This window comes from Acipenser ruthenus, chromosome 2, assembly GCF_902713425.1.
Source record: "Acipenser ruthenus chromosome 2, fAciRut3.2 maternal haplotype, whole genome shotgun sequence".
Taxonomy (NCBI): Eukaryota; Metazoa; Chordata; class Actinopteri; order Acipenseriformes; family Acipenseridae; genus Acipenser; species Acipenser ruthenus.
In genome coordinates, this window is record NC_081190.1 from 51,125,638 (window position 1) to 51,147,020 (window position 21,383).

General features: G+C 38.3%; 1 protein-coding gene across 2 annotated transcripts in view; it reads right to left on the minus strand.

Moving 5' to 3' along the window:
- LOC117409029 (glutamate receptor ionotropic, delta-2) overlaps nt 1-21,383 on the minus strand; it is a 612,251-nt gene that overhangs the window by 186,788 nt on the left and 404,080 nt on the right. For both annotated transcript variants that reach the window (XM_058996844.1, XM_034014543.3), the window contains one exon: nt 15,274-15,393. In XM_058996844.1, the coding sequence (XP_058852827.1) occupies nt 15,274-15,393 (120 nt within the window). The remainder of the gene's footprint in view (nt 1-15,273; nt 15,394-21,383) is intronic.

Genomic DNA, 21,383 nt, shown 5'->3' on the forward strand with positions numbered 1-21,383 from the left:
TCCTTAAGACTCACCTCTTCAAACAGCACCTGTAGAACTCCTCTGTTTGTATCCTGGGACACTATCACCCTTCATTTAAATGTGCTTTATTTTGCTCTTATCTGCCCCCTATTTTACTGCATTTAATCCTGTACTTCAGAATACTGTAATCTGCCAAGTGTTTAACCTGTAGTATTTTGTATTTAATCATATCCTGATGTAACTATCACTATTATCTGCTGTATTATTGAATTGTGGTTTGTCACACTTGTACTTTTTCTTGTACAATTTCTTGCTCTTATTGTATTACTTGTATTGTAACACTTAATGTATTTGCTTACGATTGTAAGTCGCCCTGGATAAGGGCGTCTGCTAAGAAATAAATAATAATAATAATAATAATAATAATAATAATAATAATAATAATAATAATAATAATGCTATACCACTACACAATCTTATTGACACAGGAGACATTGTATTGTTTCATTTTTTAAGTTGTAGAAAAGCAATTTTAGCAAACCCATAAAGACATACCTACACATCCCCTTTCAACTGAATATGATGGTCAGCAAAGGAATCTCCAGACTGCAATACTAATGTGGCCCACAAGTTTCTGCAACATCACATCGCTGTCTCCAGTGGACCAGTCTCCCAAACAAACCGTTTAATTGCAAAAACTACAAGGGTTTGTGGATTTGCAGCACATATTGATACATTGTTTGATAACCAGCCTAGTTTGAACACATTTATATTTACTGAATTGTGTATTTCAGATATGGAATTAGTGAACAACAGCACAGGAAGAAATTATAACTTTTCAATAAAATGAATATTGTGGGGAACGTGTTTGATAAAAAAAAAAAGTATTAACCCTTTACGGTCCATTTATTCAGCACGTCTCAGGTGCGTCAGGTCCAATTTATTTTCAAACGCACAGTTTATTTTAGACACGCTGTTTAAAAGTATTTTTTTCACAGTCAAACAGGTTTAAAAGGCACTGCATATCAACAGGACACTCAGTACTGCATTGCCAGCCCCGCCCCACCCCTTGTTCACTGTATCTTTCACATACCTCTTCATAGTCGTGCATACTCAAAAATCATCTCCTGATCACTTGTTTTATCACCAAACTCCTCAATAATGTGATCCAAGTCATTATTTTATTACTATAATATCTCAAAAAGCTCTGCTAATGTCTGTGCTATTCTTTGAACGCTGGATGCGGAAGCAGCTATCTTGTTTGTTTATGTCCGTGTTATCTCTGTTGCAGGGTCTATGTGTATTGCTCAGATCCGCCCCTTTTTTTCTGGCTTCTCTCGGCTCCTATAGCTCTCACTCGGCCATTGAAAGGTTTTCTCGCTTATTTTCCAGAGAAAAAACGACTAGAGACCTGTGCTTGACGTCTTGATGATGTCGAATAGGGTCCAACATCGGACCGGAAACTGTATTGTCGGACCTGGTCCGACATAGGTCCGACAAACAGTAGGTCCGACATAGGACCGCAAAGGGGAGGGGGGGGGGGGGGGGGGGAGAGAGAGAGAGAGAGCAGCCCTGAGTTACAAGAGGTAATGCTTATATTATTCAACATGGTACTAAGTACTGGTTACTTCCCTGACATCTGGAACCAAGGGCTTATATCCCCAATTCACAAAAGTGGAGACAAATTCGACCCCAGTAACTACCGAGGCATCTGTGTGAGCAGTTATCTGGGGAAGGTATTCTGTAGTATAATCAATGCCCGCATAAGAGCCTTCCTTAGCGAACACAGTGTCTTGAGTAAGAGTCAAATTGGCTTCCTACCAAATCACTGCACCTCTGATCATATTTACACCCTAAACACCCTTACAGATAAACATGTACACCAAAAAAGTAAAGGCAAACTCTTTGCCTGTTTCAGTGACTTTAAAAAACATTTGATTCCATTTGGCATGAGGGTTTATATTATAGAATTCTTCAAAGTGGTGTAGGCGGTAAAGTCTATGATATAATAAAATCAATGTACACAGAAAACAAGTGCGCAGTTAAAATTGGCAACAAAACGACAGAATTCTTCACTCAGGGGCGTGGGGTGAGACAGGGCTGCAGTCTCAGTCCAACACCGTTCAATATTTACATCAATGAGTTAGCAATGATGCTGGAACAGTCTGCAGCCCCTGGCCTCACTCTGCATGACAAAGAAGTCAAATTCCTGCTCTATGCAGATGACCTGGTCCTGCTGTCGCTCATAGAGCATGGGCTGCAGCAGAGCCTGTCACTGCTGGAGCAGTACTGTCAGCGCTGGGCCTTGGCAGTAAACCTTAAAAGACCAATATAATGATTTTTCAAAAAAAGTCCAGATCTCAGGGAAACAGATACCACTTCACCCTAGGCAACACTGCCCTAGAACACACCACAAACTACACTTACCTGGGCCTGACTATCAGCGCATCAGGGAGCTTTAACCTGACAGTGAATGCACTAAAGGAAAATGCCAGAAGAGCTTTTTATTCCATCAAAAGAAGATTCTATAAAATTAATATACCTGTTAAAATATGGCTAAAATTAATTGACAGCGTCATCCAAACCCAAGAGCTCAGCCCTGAAAAGAGTCCCATAAGTCTGCTGGCCTTGAAGCTCACTGCACTGATCCCCACTAATGCTAACACAAACCAGCTTCACGTCAACACTGCTTACCAGCCCCCAATCAGAGTAAACCAAATTATAAAACAAACCAAAAACTCTCCACTGTCAGAGATACAAAGCAGAGACAGATCCAGACCAAGTACAGGCTCAGTGACCATTGAAAAAGGCCGACACAGGCAGACCTGGCTACCCAGAGAGAACAGGCTCTGTGGTCACTGTGAGACAGGAGAGGTCGAGACAGAGACGCACTTTCTCCTGCACTGTGAGAAATACAACCAAACAAGGGGAGTATTCTTTAGTAAAATATTAAATGCCCATCCACTCTTTCCAAACATGGCAGACCCAGAAAAACTGTCTGTACTCCTGGGGTAGGGACACACAGCCCCCCTGGCTGCCCAATACGTAGCTGCCTGCCACAACCAAAGGGACACGCAGTGACACTCTGCATGAGGAGCACAACTTGGGAGGAGAGGAAATGCATTACTTGTAGCCACTGTATTATTTATTTTAATTATTTTCTTTGATTATTATTTATTTATTTAAATCATTACCAATACTATTTTCTCTTTTTTTTACTGTACTTTATAAACATATATTTTAGCTCAAAGAGCCAGCTGCAAGCAAGATATTTCAGTTTTTTATTTTTCTTAAAAATATTTCCCAACATAAAACCAATGTTACAATAATTGATTTTGAGTTTCAGTGTTTTAAAATAAAATATCAAACAGAACAAAATTTCAATGTACCATTTGTAATTCAGTAATATGAGAGAATTGGTCAGTGGTCTGAATACTTTTGCAAGGCACTGTATATATATATATGTATTTATGATGCATTGTATATATACTTGTATGTATTGTATTGTATAATTGCTTTGGCAGAGAGAGAGTGAGAGAAAATAACAATTGGGCACTCCAAATTGGGGAAAAAACTGGGGTAAAGCCATTGCCGACGACTAAATAAAAAAAAACAACAAAAAAAAAAACACTAAGTTTTCATTTTTCCTACTTTCTTGCATGTATTAACAAATACCAAATTAACAGGACTTTATAATACTCTAATTTAGAATATTGCATCATTATAGTTGGAAAAGTAGTACTGAACCAGTAGTATAAATACATATTTATATTAATAAATGCTGCGTGCAAATCATTTCAGATTCGCTGTTCGCTGTAAAAAGAATGAGTGTTTTGTGGGGTATTTATACTTGTAAGCACTTTTTATACAGCTTACTATATTGATTTTAGTTCAATAACTGAAAGTCCTCCTGTTTAAATGAGTGTGAACAATCGACTGATGTGAGCATAACTCCAAACCATGTGCAGCGCTCCTTGCCGGTTTGTTTAATGCATTTTCCATTCTCTTGTCACCTGGTGGCAGTGCAGCTGATTCAAAGCTGGTAAGAAAAAACAGGATTGCAAAGCTGTGACATTTTTGTGTTACTGCACTGCGACAGTCTTGTGACAGGTAAATAGCTGGAGTTGACTACCGCTGTAGTCTGAGTGAGGTTATCTGGCAACAAACTCCCTATCCCCAGTTGTACTGCTTTCCTAGAAAAAATAAAGCTTATTTTTTAAAGAAGAGACGATTATCTATTCAGGGATACCAAGATATTTAGTAAGTAAAGAGTCTGAGTGAGGAAAAATAGGCAAAGCAATCTGTAAATCAAGTGTTGTTTCCATACTTAGTGTTGATACTGTATATCTGGGTTTCAATGTACTGGTACTGGTTGTCTTTTAGGCCTTGACTCTGAAATTAGATTCTGCGGCGGATCAGTCGTTGGTATGCAGCACAACACCCACTGTTTAATGCCATCTATTCGAGCCTTATCAAAAATAAAGCAGCTAGGAGATTGGATTCTCATATACAGAGATATCTATCATTCTGGAGGTGCTGTCAGGGGGGTTTCTAGCAGATTCTAAACAGAAGTAGTTGAGGTACCCCTTGTAGACTTGATAGCCATCGGCAGATTCAAGATGCTGGGTGGTAATATGCTTGTCAGTTACTCTAAGCAGAACCAAATTGTAAAGTCTATCTGTGGTGTGGCATGTTTTAAAAAGAAAGCCACTTAAATCCTGATTTAAAAAAAAGATGAAACCTCTAATGAAATCAACACATGAAACAGATTGATGTTACCCTTGTGACCTATCCAATAAGAGGTGGTATGTACCAACTGGAGCAGGGGTAGGCAACTCTTGCCCTGGAAGGGCATTCCACTCTAGGTATTAAAAATCAACGTTGTATGGGTATGTTATCGTTATATCAGTTATGTTCTTTATAGGTATAGGTAAACCAGAATGTAACCATGTGGAAGGTTTTCCTGGCAAACTGATTAATTATTGGCAACCTGACTAATTAAATAAAATATAAATAAGAAATGACAGTCAACATGAATACAGTCAGCACCCACCTATCCAAACCTATAAAATGTTGACTTCAGTGATGGTTAAACAAGTGTGACGCATATTTGATTATTTCATTTTGGCCCGCTCCAACCCTTGTCCATTCTTTTAGGTAACACAAAAAAGATACAATGTCAAAAATACATAGCTGAAATAACTGTGTTTTAAAATAAGTAGGCTTCCATTTTGATGTACTGTAGTTGGTTTAGTTGGTACAGTACTATATTTAACAGAATAAGTATTTTAATTCAGATCGATATGATTCTGAAAATATTACTTGCCAAAAGAGATGACACGTGGACTGTAATACAGTACATACTTTTAAAGCCGGTATGTGTTGTAGTGGTATGTAAAATTCCCCAACAGCAAAATGAAAATGTTACCCATGCACAAAACTGCATAAAACATAAAAGGCAATGCAATTTAGCAAAAGATTAAAAAAAACAACACCAGTTTCCAGAATTAAAACAGTATCCAGTCAGTATTCAAAATTGCAGAATATAGTGTTCAATAAGGCCCTAATGTCACAGTTCACTTGCAATTGAAAATACACAAAAGCAACTAAAGATCACAGATTTAAAAAACAATGCATCACAGCAACTATTAACATTTCCATTACCGTAGCTTGTCTCATTCGTTTTGTTTTTGCTGTTTTTCACGTGAAATTGGAGGAAGTGCTGTGTAACTGCATAATAAAGACTGATTTGACATGCGAGGAAAAAAAAGTACATTGTAACATTGAAGACATGGGCTTTGTATCAGAAAACTGGTGACGGAGTCGGAAATCACGTGTGACGGGTAAGTGCATTAATTTGTTACATATACTGGAGAGTTTGTTCACTGTACATATGAGTCACAGAAAGGACAGCTATGATCAAGAACCTTTTCAAAGAGTAAAAGCGGGGGGACTTCTTGTTGCTGGTTTAATGGAATATACGTACCTGCGGCTTATTTACTATTATTTTGGTGCACAACCCTAGTACATTGTTTTTAACCTCATAATACATTTACTTAAAAAAATACATATCACTGTACCTGATTAGCACTATGTCCAAACCAAAAGCAAAGCACTGCCCAACTGTGGCCGTGATTGTCTCTCGCTCTCAGGCTGAATCGATCTCTGTGGCCAAGCTGGTGTCTGAGCAATGGCCTTACAGCTGTTCTCCTGTCTGGTTTTAAGAGCTCTCTGTCTGCAGTACAAACATCTCTGGATGCCTTAACCCTTGCTGCCGAAGCGCTTTAAAATCGATCGTATATGATCAATGACATTTTATGTCATATCTTGGCCGTGCAATCTTTTTTTTTTTTTTTTCCTTTTTTTTTTCATGGCTCATAGCCATGACTACGGGCCATGTCTCCATTTAACTGGTTTTGATGCATTATCTTTGCTGTCAAAATGTGCTTTAACCAACAACAGATTTCCATGTACTCAGAAATGTGCAATTGTTGAGGTATGTAGTGATGAGTATTTGATGTTTGGAAAGTTTTTGCTGTGCAAAAGTTTTAGGCAGGTGTGAAAAAATGCTGTAAAGTAAGAATGCTTTCAAAAATAGACATGTTAATAGTTTATATTTATCAATTAACAAAATGCAAAATGAGTGAACAGAAGAAAAATCTACATCAAATCAATATTTGGTGTGACCACCCTTTGCCTTCAAAACAGCATCAATTCTTCTAGGTACACTTGCACACAGTTTTTGAAGGAACTCGGCAGGTAGGTTGGCCCAAACATCTTGGAGAACTAACCACAGTTCTTCTGTGGGTTTAGGCAGCCTCAGTTGCTTCTCTCTCTTCATGTAATCCCAGACAGACTCGATGATGTTGAGATCAGGGCTCTGTGGGGGCCATACCATCACTTCCAGGACTCCTTGTTCGTCTTTACGCTGAAGATTGTTCTTAATGACTTTCGCTGTATGTTTGGGGTCGTTGTCATGCTGCAGAATAAATTTGAGGCCAATCAGATGTCTCCCTGATGGTATTGCATGATGGATAAGTATCTGCCTGTACTTCTCAGCATTGAGTAGACCATTAATTCTGACCAAATCCCCAACTCCATTTGCAGAAATGCACCCCCAAACTTGCAAGGAACCTCCACCATGCTTCACTGTTGTCTGCAGACACTCATTTGTGTACCGCTCTCCAGCCCTTCGGCAAACAAACTGCCTTCTGCTACAGCCAAATATTTCAAATTTTGACTCATCAGTCCAGAGCACCTGCTGCCATTTTTCTGCACCCCAGTTCCTGTGTTTTCGTGCATAGTTGAGTCGCTTGGCCTTGTTTCTACGTCGGAGGTATGGCTTTTCTTCCATGAAGGCCACTTCTGACCAGACTTCTCCGGACAGTAGATAGGTGTACCAGGGTCCCACTGTTTTCTGCCAATTCTGAGCTGATGGCACTGCTGGACATCTTCCGATTGCGAAGGGAAGTAAGCATGATGTGTCTTTCATCTGCTGCAGTAAGTTTCCTTGGCCGACCACTGCATCTACGGTCCTCAACGTTGCCCGTTTCTTTGTGCTTCTTCAAAAGAGCTTGGACAGTACATCTGGAAACCCCTGTCTGCCTTGAAATTTCTGCCTGGGAGAGACCTTGCTGATGCAGTATAACTACCTTGTGTCTTGTTGCTGTGCTCAGTCTTGCCATGGTGTATGACTTTTGACAGTAAACTGTCTTCAGCAACCTCACCTTGTTAGCTGAGTTTGGCTGTTCCTCACCCAGTTTTATTCCTCCTACACAGCTGTTTCTGTTTCAGTTAATGATTGTGTTTCAACCTACATATGGAATTGATGATCATTAGCACCTGTTTGGTATAATTGTTTAATCATACACCTGACTATATGCCTACAAAATCCCTGACTTTGTGCAAGTGTACCTAGAAGAATTGATGCTGTTTTGAAGGCAAAGGGTGGTCACACCAAATATGGATTTGATTTAGATTTTTCTTCTGTTCACTCACTTTGCATTTAGTTAATTGATAAATATAATCTATTAACATGTCTATTTTTGAAAGCATTCTTACTTTACAGCATTTTTTCACACCTGCCTAAAACTTTTGCACAGTACTGTGTATATATATATATATATATATATATATATATATATATATATATATATATATACGGTATATATATTGTAACAAAGGGGCTCGCCACACAGGCTCGCTTGGGTTCTTTTCCCTTCAAAATACGACCCAACACACAGGATTGAAAGAAAGAGCTGACGCGCACTTTTAATAATATAAAATAAACAAAAACGAAACAAAACACCTAGATCCTTCGGAGCTCTTTACTAAACATTTTTAGGTTCCCTTACTCGCAGGACAGCTAAACCGTTTACCTGACAAATAACAAAAACATGAAAACAAAAGGTTTCACACAGTACCTTTTTAATACGATTGAGCACACTCTCAATCGGGCTTCTTCACACAGCAGCAGCCCCGAAAAGGCTGGCTGCTGTCCTTTAATACCCTGCACCTGGCTCTAATTTACAATAATAGCCAGGTGCAGGTGATAATTAACAATAAAATAATAATCAAGTTAGGGCTTTTCAGCCCGTGTCCTTCTGGGATGTGTAGTCCTGTGTTCTCACCCCAGACTACATTTTCTTATACATATATATATACAGTGCTTTGCATAAGTATTCACCCCCCTTGGACTTTTCCACATTTTGTAGTGTTACAACCTGGAATTAAAATTGATTTAATTAGGATTTTTACCATTTGATTTACACAACATACTTAAAACTTTGAAGGTGCAAAATATTTTTTATTGTGACACAAAAGTTAATTAAACAAAAAAAAAAACCACATTTGTTGGTTATTCACTTCCCTGAGTCAATACTTGGTAGAAGCACCTTTGGCAGCAATTACAGCTGTGAGTCTTTTTGGGTAAGTCTCTACCAGCTTTGCACATCTGGATCCTCCAATTTTTGCCCATTCTTCTTGGCAAAATTGCTCAAGCTCTGTCAAATTGGATGGGGACCGTTGGTGAACAGCAATTTTCAAGTCTTGCCACAGATTCTCAAATCGGATTGAGGTCTGGGCTTTGACTGGGCCATTCTAAGACATTCAGGTTCTTGTTTTTAAACCACTCCAGTGTAGCTTTGGCTGTCTGTTTAGGGTCATTGTCCTGCTGGAAGGTGAACCTCTGCCCGAGTCCCAGGTCTCTTGCAGACTGAAACAGGTTTTCCTCTAGAATTTCCCTGTATTCGGCTCCATCCATCTTGCCCTCAATCCTGACCAGTTTCCCAGTCCCTGCCGATGAAAAGCATCCCCATAACATGATGCTGCCACCACCATGCTTCACCATGGGGATGGTGTTCTCAGGGTGATGAGCAGTGTTGGCTTTGCGCCATACATAGCGTTATGCGCCAAGGCAAAAAAGTTCAATTTTGGTCTCATCAGACCAGAGAACCTTTTTCCACATGTTTGCTGTGTCTCCCACATGCCTTTTGGCAAAATCCAAACGGGATTTGATATGGGTTTTTTCAGCAATGGCTTTCTTCTCGCCAATCTTCCATAAAGCCCAGCTTTGTGGAGCGTCCAGGTTATACTTGTCCCATGGACGGTTTCTCCCATCTCAGCTGGGGATCTCTCCAGCTCCTTCAGAGTTACCATTGGCCTCTTGGTTGCTTCTCTGACTAATGCCCTCCTTACATGGTCACTGAGTTTTGGTGGACGGCCTTCTCTAGGCAGAGTCGCGGCTGTGCCATATTCTTTCAATTTTTTAATAATGGATTTAACGGTGCTCCGGGGGATGTTCAAAGTTTGGGATATTTTTTTATAACCCAACCCTGATTGGTGCTTCTCCAGAACTTTATCCTTGGTCTTCATGATGCTGTTTGTTTAGATATGCTCTCTAACAAACTCTGGGGCCTTCCAGAAACAGGTGTATTTAATCTGAGATCATGTGACACTTTAATTGCACACAGGTGGACTACATTCAACTAATTATGTGACTTCTGAAGGCAATTGGTTGCACCAGAGCTTATTTAGGGGTGTCACAGCAAGGGGGTGAATACTTATGCAATCAAGACTTTTCAGTTTTTTATTTCTAAATAATTTTGAAAAATATGTAGATTTTTTTTCCCCACTTCGACATTATGGACTATTTTGTGTAGATCAGTGACAAAAAATCCTAATTAAATCCATTTTAATTCCAGGTTGTAACACTACAAAATGTGGGAAAGTCCAAGGGGGAATACTTACGCAAGGCACTGTACACATGATGTCTAAAATGTACATTTAATTTGTAATAGCGAAAGTTAACAGTAAACCATAGCGATGAATAAACTATATAGATTAAACAGATGATTACTTAACTATCTTATTACTAACGTATTCGTATTACACGATTTAGTCGTGTAAAATATTAAAATAAAAATGTAATGTGGTCCGTTTCAAAGAAACGTAATGTGAAGAAATAGAGATTCACGATTTTGTGTTTTGTAATACAGAAAGTTCACAGTAAACCACAGCAATGAATAAATTAATACCAGTAGCTAAAGAAATCACACGGAACAAGTTCAACGAAACACTCACGCATGCGCATATCTGAAAGTAGTGCAAAACTTGCCACAACACCGGGTCCACACCTGAGCGATCAGTTGCTTTTTGTCAGTTAATTTTGTTCACACCTGAGCAACTAGTGTGTGTAGTTTTTTTTTTTCTCCTGGCAATTACACTGCTGGTGCTGTTGGTTCTTTCCTTCAGTTTGTCATTATCTTTAGTAAATTATGGCTTCACTAATTACCAATGAAAAACTGGCTATTATAGTTAAGGCTGGGATTTTGTCACAGAGATTTGTACTAAAAATCACGCAGGAAAGGGGTCACAGGGATGAAAATTCAACTATGTTTTTTTTTTTAAATACAACATGCCTACATAAAAATAAAATTAGTCTGTCTATATAAGTTGAAAAAAACAAAAATGAATCTGAATCTTTTTTTTAATTTATCATGATTTTCACAACATCGGGTTCAAGTTTTAATCCTGTAAATCAGTAAGCTTCATAGTGCATACAACTATAAACAAAACAACAACAAAAAAAACGTTTTACATAATAATTGGTGGGTTTTCTACAGGACAGTAAACAAAAACTGTATGATTTACATACCTTTTAAAAATAACATTTAAACTTAAAAAAAATAATGAAATAATGTCTCTTTGTGTGCATCTGTTGCTTCTGCTGTATTTTACGTTTTTGTTTGTTTGTGTGGCAGGGTGGAAAAGCCATTCTGATTAAAATGTATTGTTTGTTTATTTTAGAACGGGGTCGTGTCCCACCAACCCCCGTGTTTAGCTTGTATTATTTTGTTATGTTATTATGAGTTATTATTATTTATAATCCCCATCAAGACAATTAATTGATTCATTTTGTGCTAATCAGGAGATGGTCACCAATATAAAAGCTCCCCTTGTTTCAGGGTGGAGTGTTTTTGGAGTAGAGAATGAGCGGGAAAGGTGAAAGTAAAAAGATAAATTAGAGTATGTAGGATAATTGTTCAAGACTTTTGTTTTGTCTGAATATTTATTTTTGCTCTGTGAGCAGTGTTTTTCTGTTAAAATGTTTTATTTTATTTTTGTTATATAAATAACGGCGCAAGAGTGTGGTTTGCACCCGAGTTCCTGCCTCTGTGTTTTCAGTTCCTGCTTCTGGCCTGACGTCACCAACCTCAGCCGTCCTGTCACACGTGGTGGCAGCAGTGAGATTCCAGGACCTCCTGACTCAGGCCAGAACAGGTACTGCAGGTAAAAATTTGTTTCAAGAAAATGATTTTTTTTAATGCATTCCAATGCATTTAAATCAGTTGATCTCTGCATTTATCTGGAACAAAAAGGTGCTGTGTATTCGTAAGGATTTCCTACAAAGACCAAACCCCTGGGGGGTCTAGCACTGCCGAACTTCCAGTTTTATTACTGGCCAGCTAACATCCACAATATGGCTTCCTTAGAGGCAACTTCATGTGTGTCGGCATCTTTATCTGCACTTTGTAGTTCACACCTTTCTCTATCTACCTGTAAGTTTAGTGCTAACATAGTCGTGGTCGTAGTTCAGGCAGCATTTTGGCCTGCAGTTCATTTCTAAATTTTCTCCTATTAACGCCAACCACCTGTTTCAGCCCTCTCTTATGGATACTACATTCCGTGTCTGGAACAGAAATTGTATTAATTCCCTTAAAAATCTATATTTCAATAATGTTTTCGCTTCATTCGACCAGCTCTCCAAAAAATGTAACTTGCCAAGATCAATTTTTTCACCGCTACTTACAAGTTTGGAACTTTGTGCAAAAGAGATTAACGCAGTTTCCCCAACTACCATCTGAATCCTCATTGACAGCATATTGAAAATGAATCCCATTTGCAAGGGAGCAATATCCTTAATATACAGCCCCTCATTAGACACACGCTAAAAAAACAGTGGGAGCTAGATCGGGGCATTATACTCCCAGAACATGTGTGGAATTGCATTCTATCGAAGGTTCACTCTTCCTCTATCTGTGCCAGACACAGACTTTAAAATTTTACACCGCATCCATATGTGCAAGGTTAGACTAGCCTCCATCATTTACATGTTCCAGGTTGGCTCCTTTCTAGGTCTCAATTTTTTAGAGCTTTTCACATATTATCCGGGTTTCTATTGATCCCTTACCCCTTATTGCATTGTTTGGTGTCATTCCCAGCGTTATATCTTGCTGACAAATGTGCAAGCAAACCCCTTGGCATTTGCTACCTTACTGGCCAGACTCCTCATATTGTTAAATTGGAAGCAAGCTGCCTCATCCTCTTTTACCCACTGGGCCAGGGATGTCTTACAATTCCTTAAACTTGAAATAATAAAAGTACACCCTGTAAGGTTCTACTGATAGATTTAACACTGCATAGCAGCCTTTTATATCCCACTTTAAAAATCAGGGAGGGGTGGAGGGGTAGGGATCTAGGGCATGCTGTAACCTCTCCACAACTTTCTTTCTCTCATTCTGTTAACTCCCTTTGACCCATAAACAACTATATATGTTTTGTTTATTTATTTATTTATCTATTTATTTCTTTTTTGGATCTGTTTTGTTTTCCCCCCTCTACCCAATATTTTATTTTCTTTATGTTGTGAAATGATTTAGTGATGTTTTCATAAATCCATCTTTTGATCACTTGAAAAATCAATAAAAACAATAATAAAAAAAAGTAAAAGCGGGAAGTTTGCAACCACATAATTAACATTAAAGAGGACTGCTTCTTTCTGAGAATTTGATCAAGTCTTCAACGGAACCAAACCAGACTGAACTACAAAAGCTAAAACTCAGAACCTGAATTATTAGAGTGCACCACAAACCCCTACCTGTAAAAGGTCTATATAAACCAAACCCAAAAAAGCACAGTGCTCTCAAACTCTAGAAACCCAAAGGTGCTGTTCCTTGACTAAAGAAAACCACAAACCAAACCTCAGCAGCAGATGCTATACAGGGAGAATTGGTGACTGCCTGAAAGACTGAGGACCGTGGGGAGAGAAGCCGAGAGACCACGCCAGGATGAGGCATATCTCTGCTGTGTATCAAAGAGGACTGTTCGGATGAAAAAGTCTACAATCCATGTAATCTCCTTGCTAGCTTTATATTCATATTCTACCCTCTTCTATATGTTATTTTCTATATAATCATTGAAAATAATAGCAACTGTATTTGTTTTATACCGTGTTTTTCTTTAATTACGTTAGTGTAATGCAGAAATTGATAAAGTTTCGAACGACAAGTGTCGGCTATACTGCAAATAGATAAGAACTCGGTAGCGACGCTGTGTTATGTATAATTTGTTATTAGAGGGGGGTCCTAAGCCATTCTCTGTGTCTGCTTGGTTTCTTGTCACAAACTCCCCCACTGATAAAGAATGCTTTTAAAAAGAGTCGTAAACTAAATACTGGACAAGTGGTTTATCTTCACCATTGCTGAATAAATCCTGGGGTGCCAGTAGTGTCTTCCACAAGGTAAAAATCAGAGGTTTTTAATGCTTTGACACCACGAACAGAGAACAGTCCACCTCATAAATCCAGCCGACAGGGGCAAAACAGCGGACCAATTGAGAACACTGGGCAGTCTTTGAACGAGAACAGCCAATGGGAAAACACCCCACGTGGACTCGGGCACCGGAGTGAGAAGAGGATTAGAAAAGAAAGAGCACAACTATCAATCGGGGCTCCCTGACACGCAGAACAAGGCTCTGAACTTTGATAATTTGAAGAACCGCAGCCTCCGATCAGCTTGAACAGAGATACCGTTTTGGGAAACTCTAATACGGGACAAAGACCCCAGTGTTTGCCTTGGTGTGGGAGTCTGCCGCATAAGACGTCTAAAATCCTAAAAGTACTTGGAATCAAATCTCTAACTTAGCCCCAACTGATCACCGGAGGACGAAAGTTGGACATATCATTTGAAGTCAACAGAGATTGAAATATATTCAGTCTGTTATTAAGCTAGCAGTGCCGGAGTCTGCGGTGGAATATCCCAGACATACTCAGATGAATAGTGCACATCTTGTGGAGGATTTGCTGTTTCAGTGGAATACCTAAATAGTGAATGACTCTTGTTTTTGCAAAAACATTTCTTTCATCCCCTGGTGTGGAGACGCAATGCAAGGGAGACAGACCCCAGAATTTGAACTTTCCTTGCCTGCAGGAGAGCCTTTGAGCACCTGTTTGAGATCTGGACCGTCTGTAAGAGGCAGCGAAGTTCTTTTTAGGAGGCTGTGTGGTCCAGTGGTTAAAGAAAAGGGCTTGTAACCAGGAGGTCCCTGGTTCAAATCCCGGCTCAGCCATTGACTCACTGTGTGACCGTGAGCAAGTCACTTAACCTCCTTGTGCTCTGTCTTTGGGTGAAACGTTGTTGTAAGTGACTCTGCTAAATAAACATATAACAATAATATATTTTTTCACAACTCAGCAAATTTATGTGACTTTAACTGATAAACAACAAATTGAGTTATCTAAAATTGTAAATATGATTTTGTCCTGTTCGTAGTGATTTGTGCAGTAGTCAATCACAGAATTGACAGCATACCATTTTCTGGTGTTAAACGGGTACATGTACCACATTCTGACGATGTACCACTTTCTGTACACACATTTGTCATTTAGATACAAAGATTTCCGTTTAACTCATTCCACCCACCAGCTCACCATGTGTCCTGATTGAGCCTCCGAGAAATTTGGTAGCCGTACCACATGGTGTTTTGGCTCACTCAATGAAAGAAAGCTTCCAGCTTGAACAATCTATGGCTCACCTTGCGAATGCCTCTACCAAGGTCCTCTCCATAGTTTGTCCCCAGAATTTCAAAATGGATGTTCGGATTCACTCCATTGTCATTTAATTCCAGAAAGCTTGTTAAACCACTGACTCCACCCTGTAGAAAAAAATAAAATAAATGTAAGGTCCCTACTTTGGTTTGTAAATATGTTTGTACATCCATAACTAGAAACACACAATCATACATTTTGAAACTATGTCAACTATGTAATAACTAATTAAAGTCTACCTGATAATGGTTTCTTATATTTAGTTGTATAACAGTATTGTTTTTACAATCTGCAACAACATCTGCATAAATGGCTGTAGATTTTTCTTTTTAATCTCCAACAGCAAATGATTGTTACATTTTTAAAACGAGCCCCTTATTGTTACGGACATTTCTAAGAGCTTCAAGCAGATCAAACGGGTTAGAAAAGGATGTTGTATTTTCATTTATGAAATGACTCCTTAATAATGCAGGTTCATTCGTCATTGATAACAGCGCACTTGTTATTGTCAATTGCAGAAAATATCACTGGTTGTGATTCATCTACAAACTCCTACATTAAACAAACCAATGTTTATATTGTCATACAGCTAAGATCTCAGGTCTGAAAGTTATACCTGTTATTATAGTTAAACATTACAACTAGGTCTGACATATTCAGGGGTGCAAATTTGTCGCTTTGGTGCCTGGGTACCTCATATAGCACCAGCAACATTAAGTTCTGGTGCCAGTAAATATGCTTAATTTGGTTGTATTCCTTAGCAACCATAGATTGATCGTAGTTTCTCATTGGGTCTGGACTTATCACATGACCCACCCACATACACAGGAGAGAAGGTTGGTGTTGTGTGGGAAGTTTAACTGCAGAAACTGGTCTTTTACCCAATTATCAATTAAATCAAAGTAAAAAAAGGTATGTGGGCAATAGTAGACTTAACAGGTAATGATAAATGCATTTTTCTGTTTTTCAAATATTGTGTTTTGTGTTCACAAGCCTCTTCATTTTACCACAAAAGTTAATCTTAGCTAGTTGATTAAAAACAATCATGCTTTGATTAGATGCATATAGTCACAGATTTATGTTAAAATCAAATCAGTTGTTGCAATCTGTAACTTTTCCGCGTAATGTCTGTTGATGCAGAATCCAGTGTAAGAAAATTGGTACTTCTGCATCTCTTTGTTTAATTTTTTCCAGCACTGCTAGCTAAAAAAAGTCCTTTCCTGTGGCTGTGTTGTTCATGGAATCCATAGCACTTTCATTTTTTCTTCTCATTTTCAGAAAAACCTTTATAGTTGAGACTCCATAGCTTCTTTCATTTCCAGTAAAATCTAACTATGTTGCTTTGTGTAACTGCAACCGTTGCAATGCAAATCAGACATTGCCTTGCTGTCAAAATTAATCACTGAACAAATAATCAGTAAATGGGGCAGTAAATTTAGATTCGTAACGCACGTTAGGTTCATTACTTTACGTGCGCGCTAACTCCAAATTTAGTGCCCTTTCGTAAATGAGGCCCTATGTTGTAAATGTGTATCTATTTAAATTATTATCCTTTTGCTCTGTATAGTTCCTCATACCGTGAACTCTCCCAATAAAGCCTTTTAAACCCACTGAACAATTAATACACAAGCCTTACACTAGGATGACCATACATCCCTGGATGAGGTACTGTGTCCGCGGAACGGTCCCCGGTTCACGAAGCTCGTCCCCGAATAAACTTACTATTAATTTCTTGCATTGGTCTAATGTAATGTAAATGCGTTAGAGAGAAATATCCATGTTTTTTCATTAAATTACATCCAACCGCTTTCTTGATTCATCACACATTCGTAGAAACCAATTGGGTTTTGAGTTTAGTTGATGATCCAACCTCTGTTTAAAAAAAAAAAAAGTACAGTGGGTTGATTGACAGAAATTCCTACCACTCAGTTTATTTGTATAATCAATAACATTCTACTGTCTGTAGCCTATCGGTCTAGTTTGTTGAGCTGACCCGCTCTTGTTTCAACTGCCAGTAAATCCAGCTTCAGTACACACTGGAGCGAGTGTGAAGTACTAGACTTAAAAGGACATTATTTAGATTACTTTGTTTTTTAATAACCATATGTGACGAAGTAAAGCGATTCCGTGCTGTAATCCACCCTCCCAGCTGCCAGGGGGCTGTGACCCAGCCGAGAAGGCCCCAACAGAGATGATGTGACGTGGCAGTTCCACCTTTAGGGCGGAAGTCCCGAAAGGACGGTCGCCATCTTTGTTGAGGGCAACAACACAGAATGTGCTGGAAAGTCCCAGAATTGGGAGGCGATTAAAATGCCGATCGCTGATGGTGTTCCGCTGATTAGGGGGCGTTCCGCGGCATATAAAAGAGGGCCGTGTTGTAGCAGTCGGGGCTGGTATCTGAAAGCATGAAGAAGTATGGGAGAGGTACTGAGTGTGATATAAAAAACAAAAAAAACAAACAAACAAATGCTAACTGTGATTCTTTGGCAGATCTAAACAAGTTACTTTAAAAGAGAGACAACCAAACAGGAGGGCGGTCACCAGAACGGCCAAAAAGGCGAGAGCAGCCACCTAGAGCCTGGATAATTTTACTTTGTTGTTTATTTGTTTTTGTCTCTCCACATTTCAGTAAGCGTTTCTCCTTTGTTTGGACATTTTCTTTTGTTTTTTGTCCTGTCCTTATTGCCACTGTTAGTGGAAAAGAGAAAAACTTGTGGAATATCACATCATTGTCTGGATTTTATTATTTTTACACCTCCATCCAACTCAGCTATCTGTGACACCGTAGTATAATAACATTACTGTAGTTATATATTTTTCTCTGAAAAAAAACAAAACAAAACACTTGCATTTAAAAAAAACTTGCTTGGTTTAGATAGGCTACCTGCATCGCATGAAAAGAAAAAAACAGCTGCATGAGGATTATACGAGAATGGCGAGGGATTAAGTCCAAACCTTTATTATAATATATAGTACAAAATTTAAGTTTAATATTCTGTTTTTGGCTCGTTGCCCCGTTTTTTATTTTATTTTTATAAACACCAGTGTTATGGGCATTAATAAGTGTTCTCGCTTGGTGCGTATGTAAATGTGTTAAACAGTGTTGAAGAAAAAAACCATCAAAATACAAATATATATATATATATATTTTTTTTTTCCTTCTCTAAATTGACATGACACCTATACCAGCGTACTGTACATTAGGATGTCAGTAACATTCAATTTTATATTTTCAGGAATCTCCTGGTTACCCATATCCCAAAGTTCTGAGTATGTCCATGTGTAACCCTGGCTACTTAGCTTTGGCTTGAAGGCAGCAAGAGAAGTAGGCTCTTGCATATTGCCTGTTTTGTTTAGTTTGGGGAATTTTGAAAATGTCTGCTTTTTTTGAAAATGTAAAGTTTTTTGCAGTTATTCCGGAGTGTGTGATTGTTTATGTAGGCTATAGGCATATTTGTTTTCTATGTGTAATGAATATGTGCAACTGTTAAAATATAAGCTGCTTGCGATACACTCTGCAACACACATTTCAGTCTTGGCTACTTTGCTGTGCTCCCATAACTGAGTGTCCCCGGATTTGGTTTACAAAATATGGTCACCCTACCTTACACAATCTTCTCAAAGCCAAAGTTATAAGTTAGTTATGAGAAACCGTCTCTGAAGAACAGCTACCCGTTGTTTCTGTTGAGATTGGGTAAGTTTAGCAGCTGTTGTTTGGTAACGGAATATCATAGAGCGGGTTGAGCTGTCTTGTCGTACTGCAATTCAAGGCAGTTCAAATATGTACGTTCCATGCTCAATTATTCTTGAGGTAAAAATATAATTCCTATAGGAGTAAGTTATCAAGGAGGTTATGTGCAATTACTTGCCCTGTGGACTTAAATAAATAAATAAATGTTTGGCGATTATAAGCGTACGTGGTTATTGCCTTTTTGTTATGGAGAATAATAACAATTTAGTTTTAAAACGACAATAACTGCATTTGCATGGTGGCAGATGAGTGATGTATCAATGTGATGTATCTTTACTAGAGGTCCTGGTGCTACCATATCAGGACCACATTGGGTTCTATTTTAATGATATAAACAGTAGATCTAAATACTGCCACACTTTAATTGTATATGTGTAGACATTATTATTAACATCACAGCGTAAAATAAAAATTCAGTGACTAACTGTACAGTGACTAAATATGTTGTTTTTCATAAAAGTGACATGACATAATATCATATTGGTTTTAACTGGGTCAGTCAATTGTAGTCATGGCCTGTTTCTATTTTATTTATTTATTTATCTTTTATTTTAAGTATGTGTCATTATTGTTTTCTGACATTTGGTTTCTGATTGTAAAACACCACAAATACTGCAAGTAGTATCTTCATTTTTGTATTATCATTTTAAACAGCACTAATAAATTCAGTTTAGGCAAAATCAAGTTAAACTCCTCTGAGTTACTGTACGATTTCTTGTTTATAATTTAGTAATTCCTAAATCTAATGGATTTTGTATTAGGTATTTGTTGAAAATCTGGTATATATTGTGATTACAACCATTTTCTGTTGATTACCATTGAACTATGATAAGAATATCTAAGGAGAACAGTAAAATATAATCTAAGCAATGCTTTTAAAGCTGTAATCAAATAAACTGTAAGGAAGACTTTCGATCTCCAATGGCGACCAAGGTCAATTACACAGGTGTACGGTGTCCATATTAGGACATCTTCGTACATCAGGCAAAAAAGGAGTCATTATGTGCTCCCTCCTCTGTAACTCCCTCCTCCCTCCTCTGAATCTCCCTCCTCTCTCCCTCCTTATTATTATTATTATTATTATTATTATTATTATTATTATTATTATTACTTTTTTCAGCTCTCAAATGTTGAATGTGTTTAGTTAGCTATGTCCAATTCAATTATGTAGCTGGTCTCCTGGGTAATATGACTGGCATTTAATCTAACCAATGAAAATGCGTAAAAACTGGAAATGGTTCTTTATTAGCTGATCTCTTCAAACCAGCAAAAATGATGTGGGAGGGAGAAGGGAGCATGGAGCATGACGGAGGGAGGAGGGAGTTTCAGAGGAGGGAGGAGGGAGATTCGGAGGAGGGAGTTACGGAGGAGGGAGCACATAATGACACCGTTTTGCCTGATGTACGAAGATGTCCTAATATGGCCACCGTCAGTGGTGTAGTCCTTAATCCAAAAGTACTGGAACGCCAACAATATAGAGATTTCTTAAACAAAAATGATACAAATTCCCATTTTATTTGTTTAATGAGCTACCGGTAACATTTAATAGTTAATGCATGCGTCTTGCATGCGACTTTTATAGGCTACTCCCGAAGTCTGTGCTGCCAGGTTGGCAGTTTGCCAACCAAGTTTGTATTGTTTTGAAAGCATCTTATAGGTAAATACTGTCTTTGGTGGTTTAGTTATGTGTGTTCTTTTTCTGTTCCTTTCGATTATGAGGTCATCACCAGCGCAGAACTTCAATCACCACAATGTCCTGTATAGTTTATCACCTCCTCCCCCTGTCTTTTTTCTGGAGCTCTGCATCCAATAAAATTACGAATCACACAAACGTTGTTATTTTTTATTTGTCACCTATTTCAGAACTGTACAATTACAATTGTTTTTCAATTTATTTTTAAAGAATGTATCCGCTGACAGTTCTGGACAATTTAATTTTACACGTCGTTCTGAATACATGTTTTTTTCTTGGACCTACCGCATTTGATCTCATCAGATTTAAAAAAAAAAAAAAACAAAAAAAAAAAAACAGCGGTTCTGGTAGGGCAAATATTCAAACGCCTTGCCTGTGTCGCAAGGGGAGTTGTAGAGATTTTTTGCGAAAAAAAAGTAGTGCTGAGTGAGATTCAAAATAGATGCTGCGTTGGAAAAAATGGGTTTGCGAGTTGTTCTCTTGCAAGTGCTTTTCCCTCAGATTTGAGGGAGGTGTCATGAATAATCCCGCAAATTCATCACCACGAGCTAAATTCAAAAGTTAATTTGCTCGCAAATCACTATGTTACATGGAAATCACTTAAGACTGGTTACACTCCTCTTAATTATTTCGCAGAAAGTACTTCAGGACAA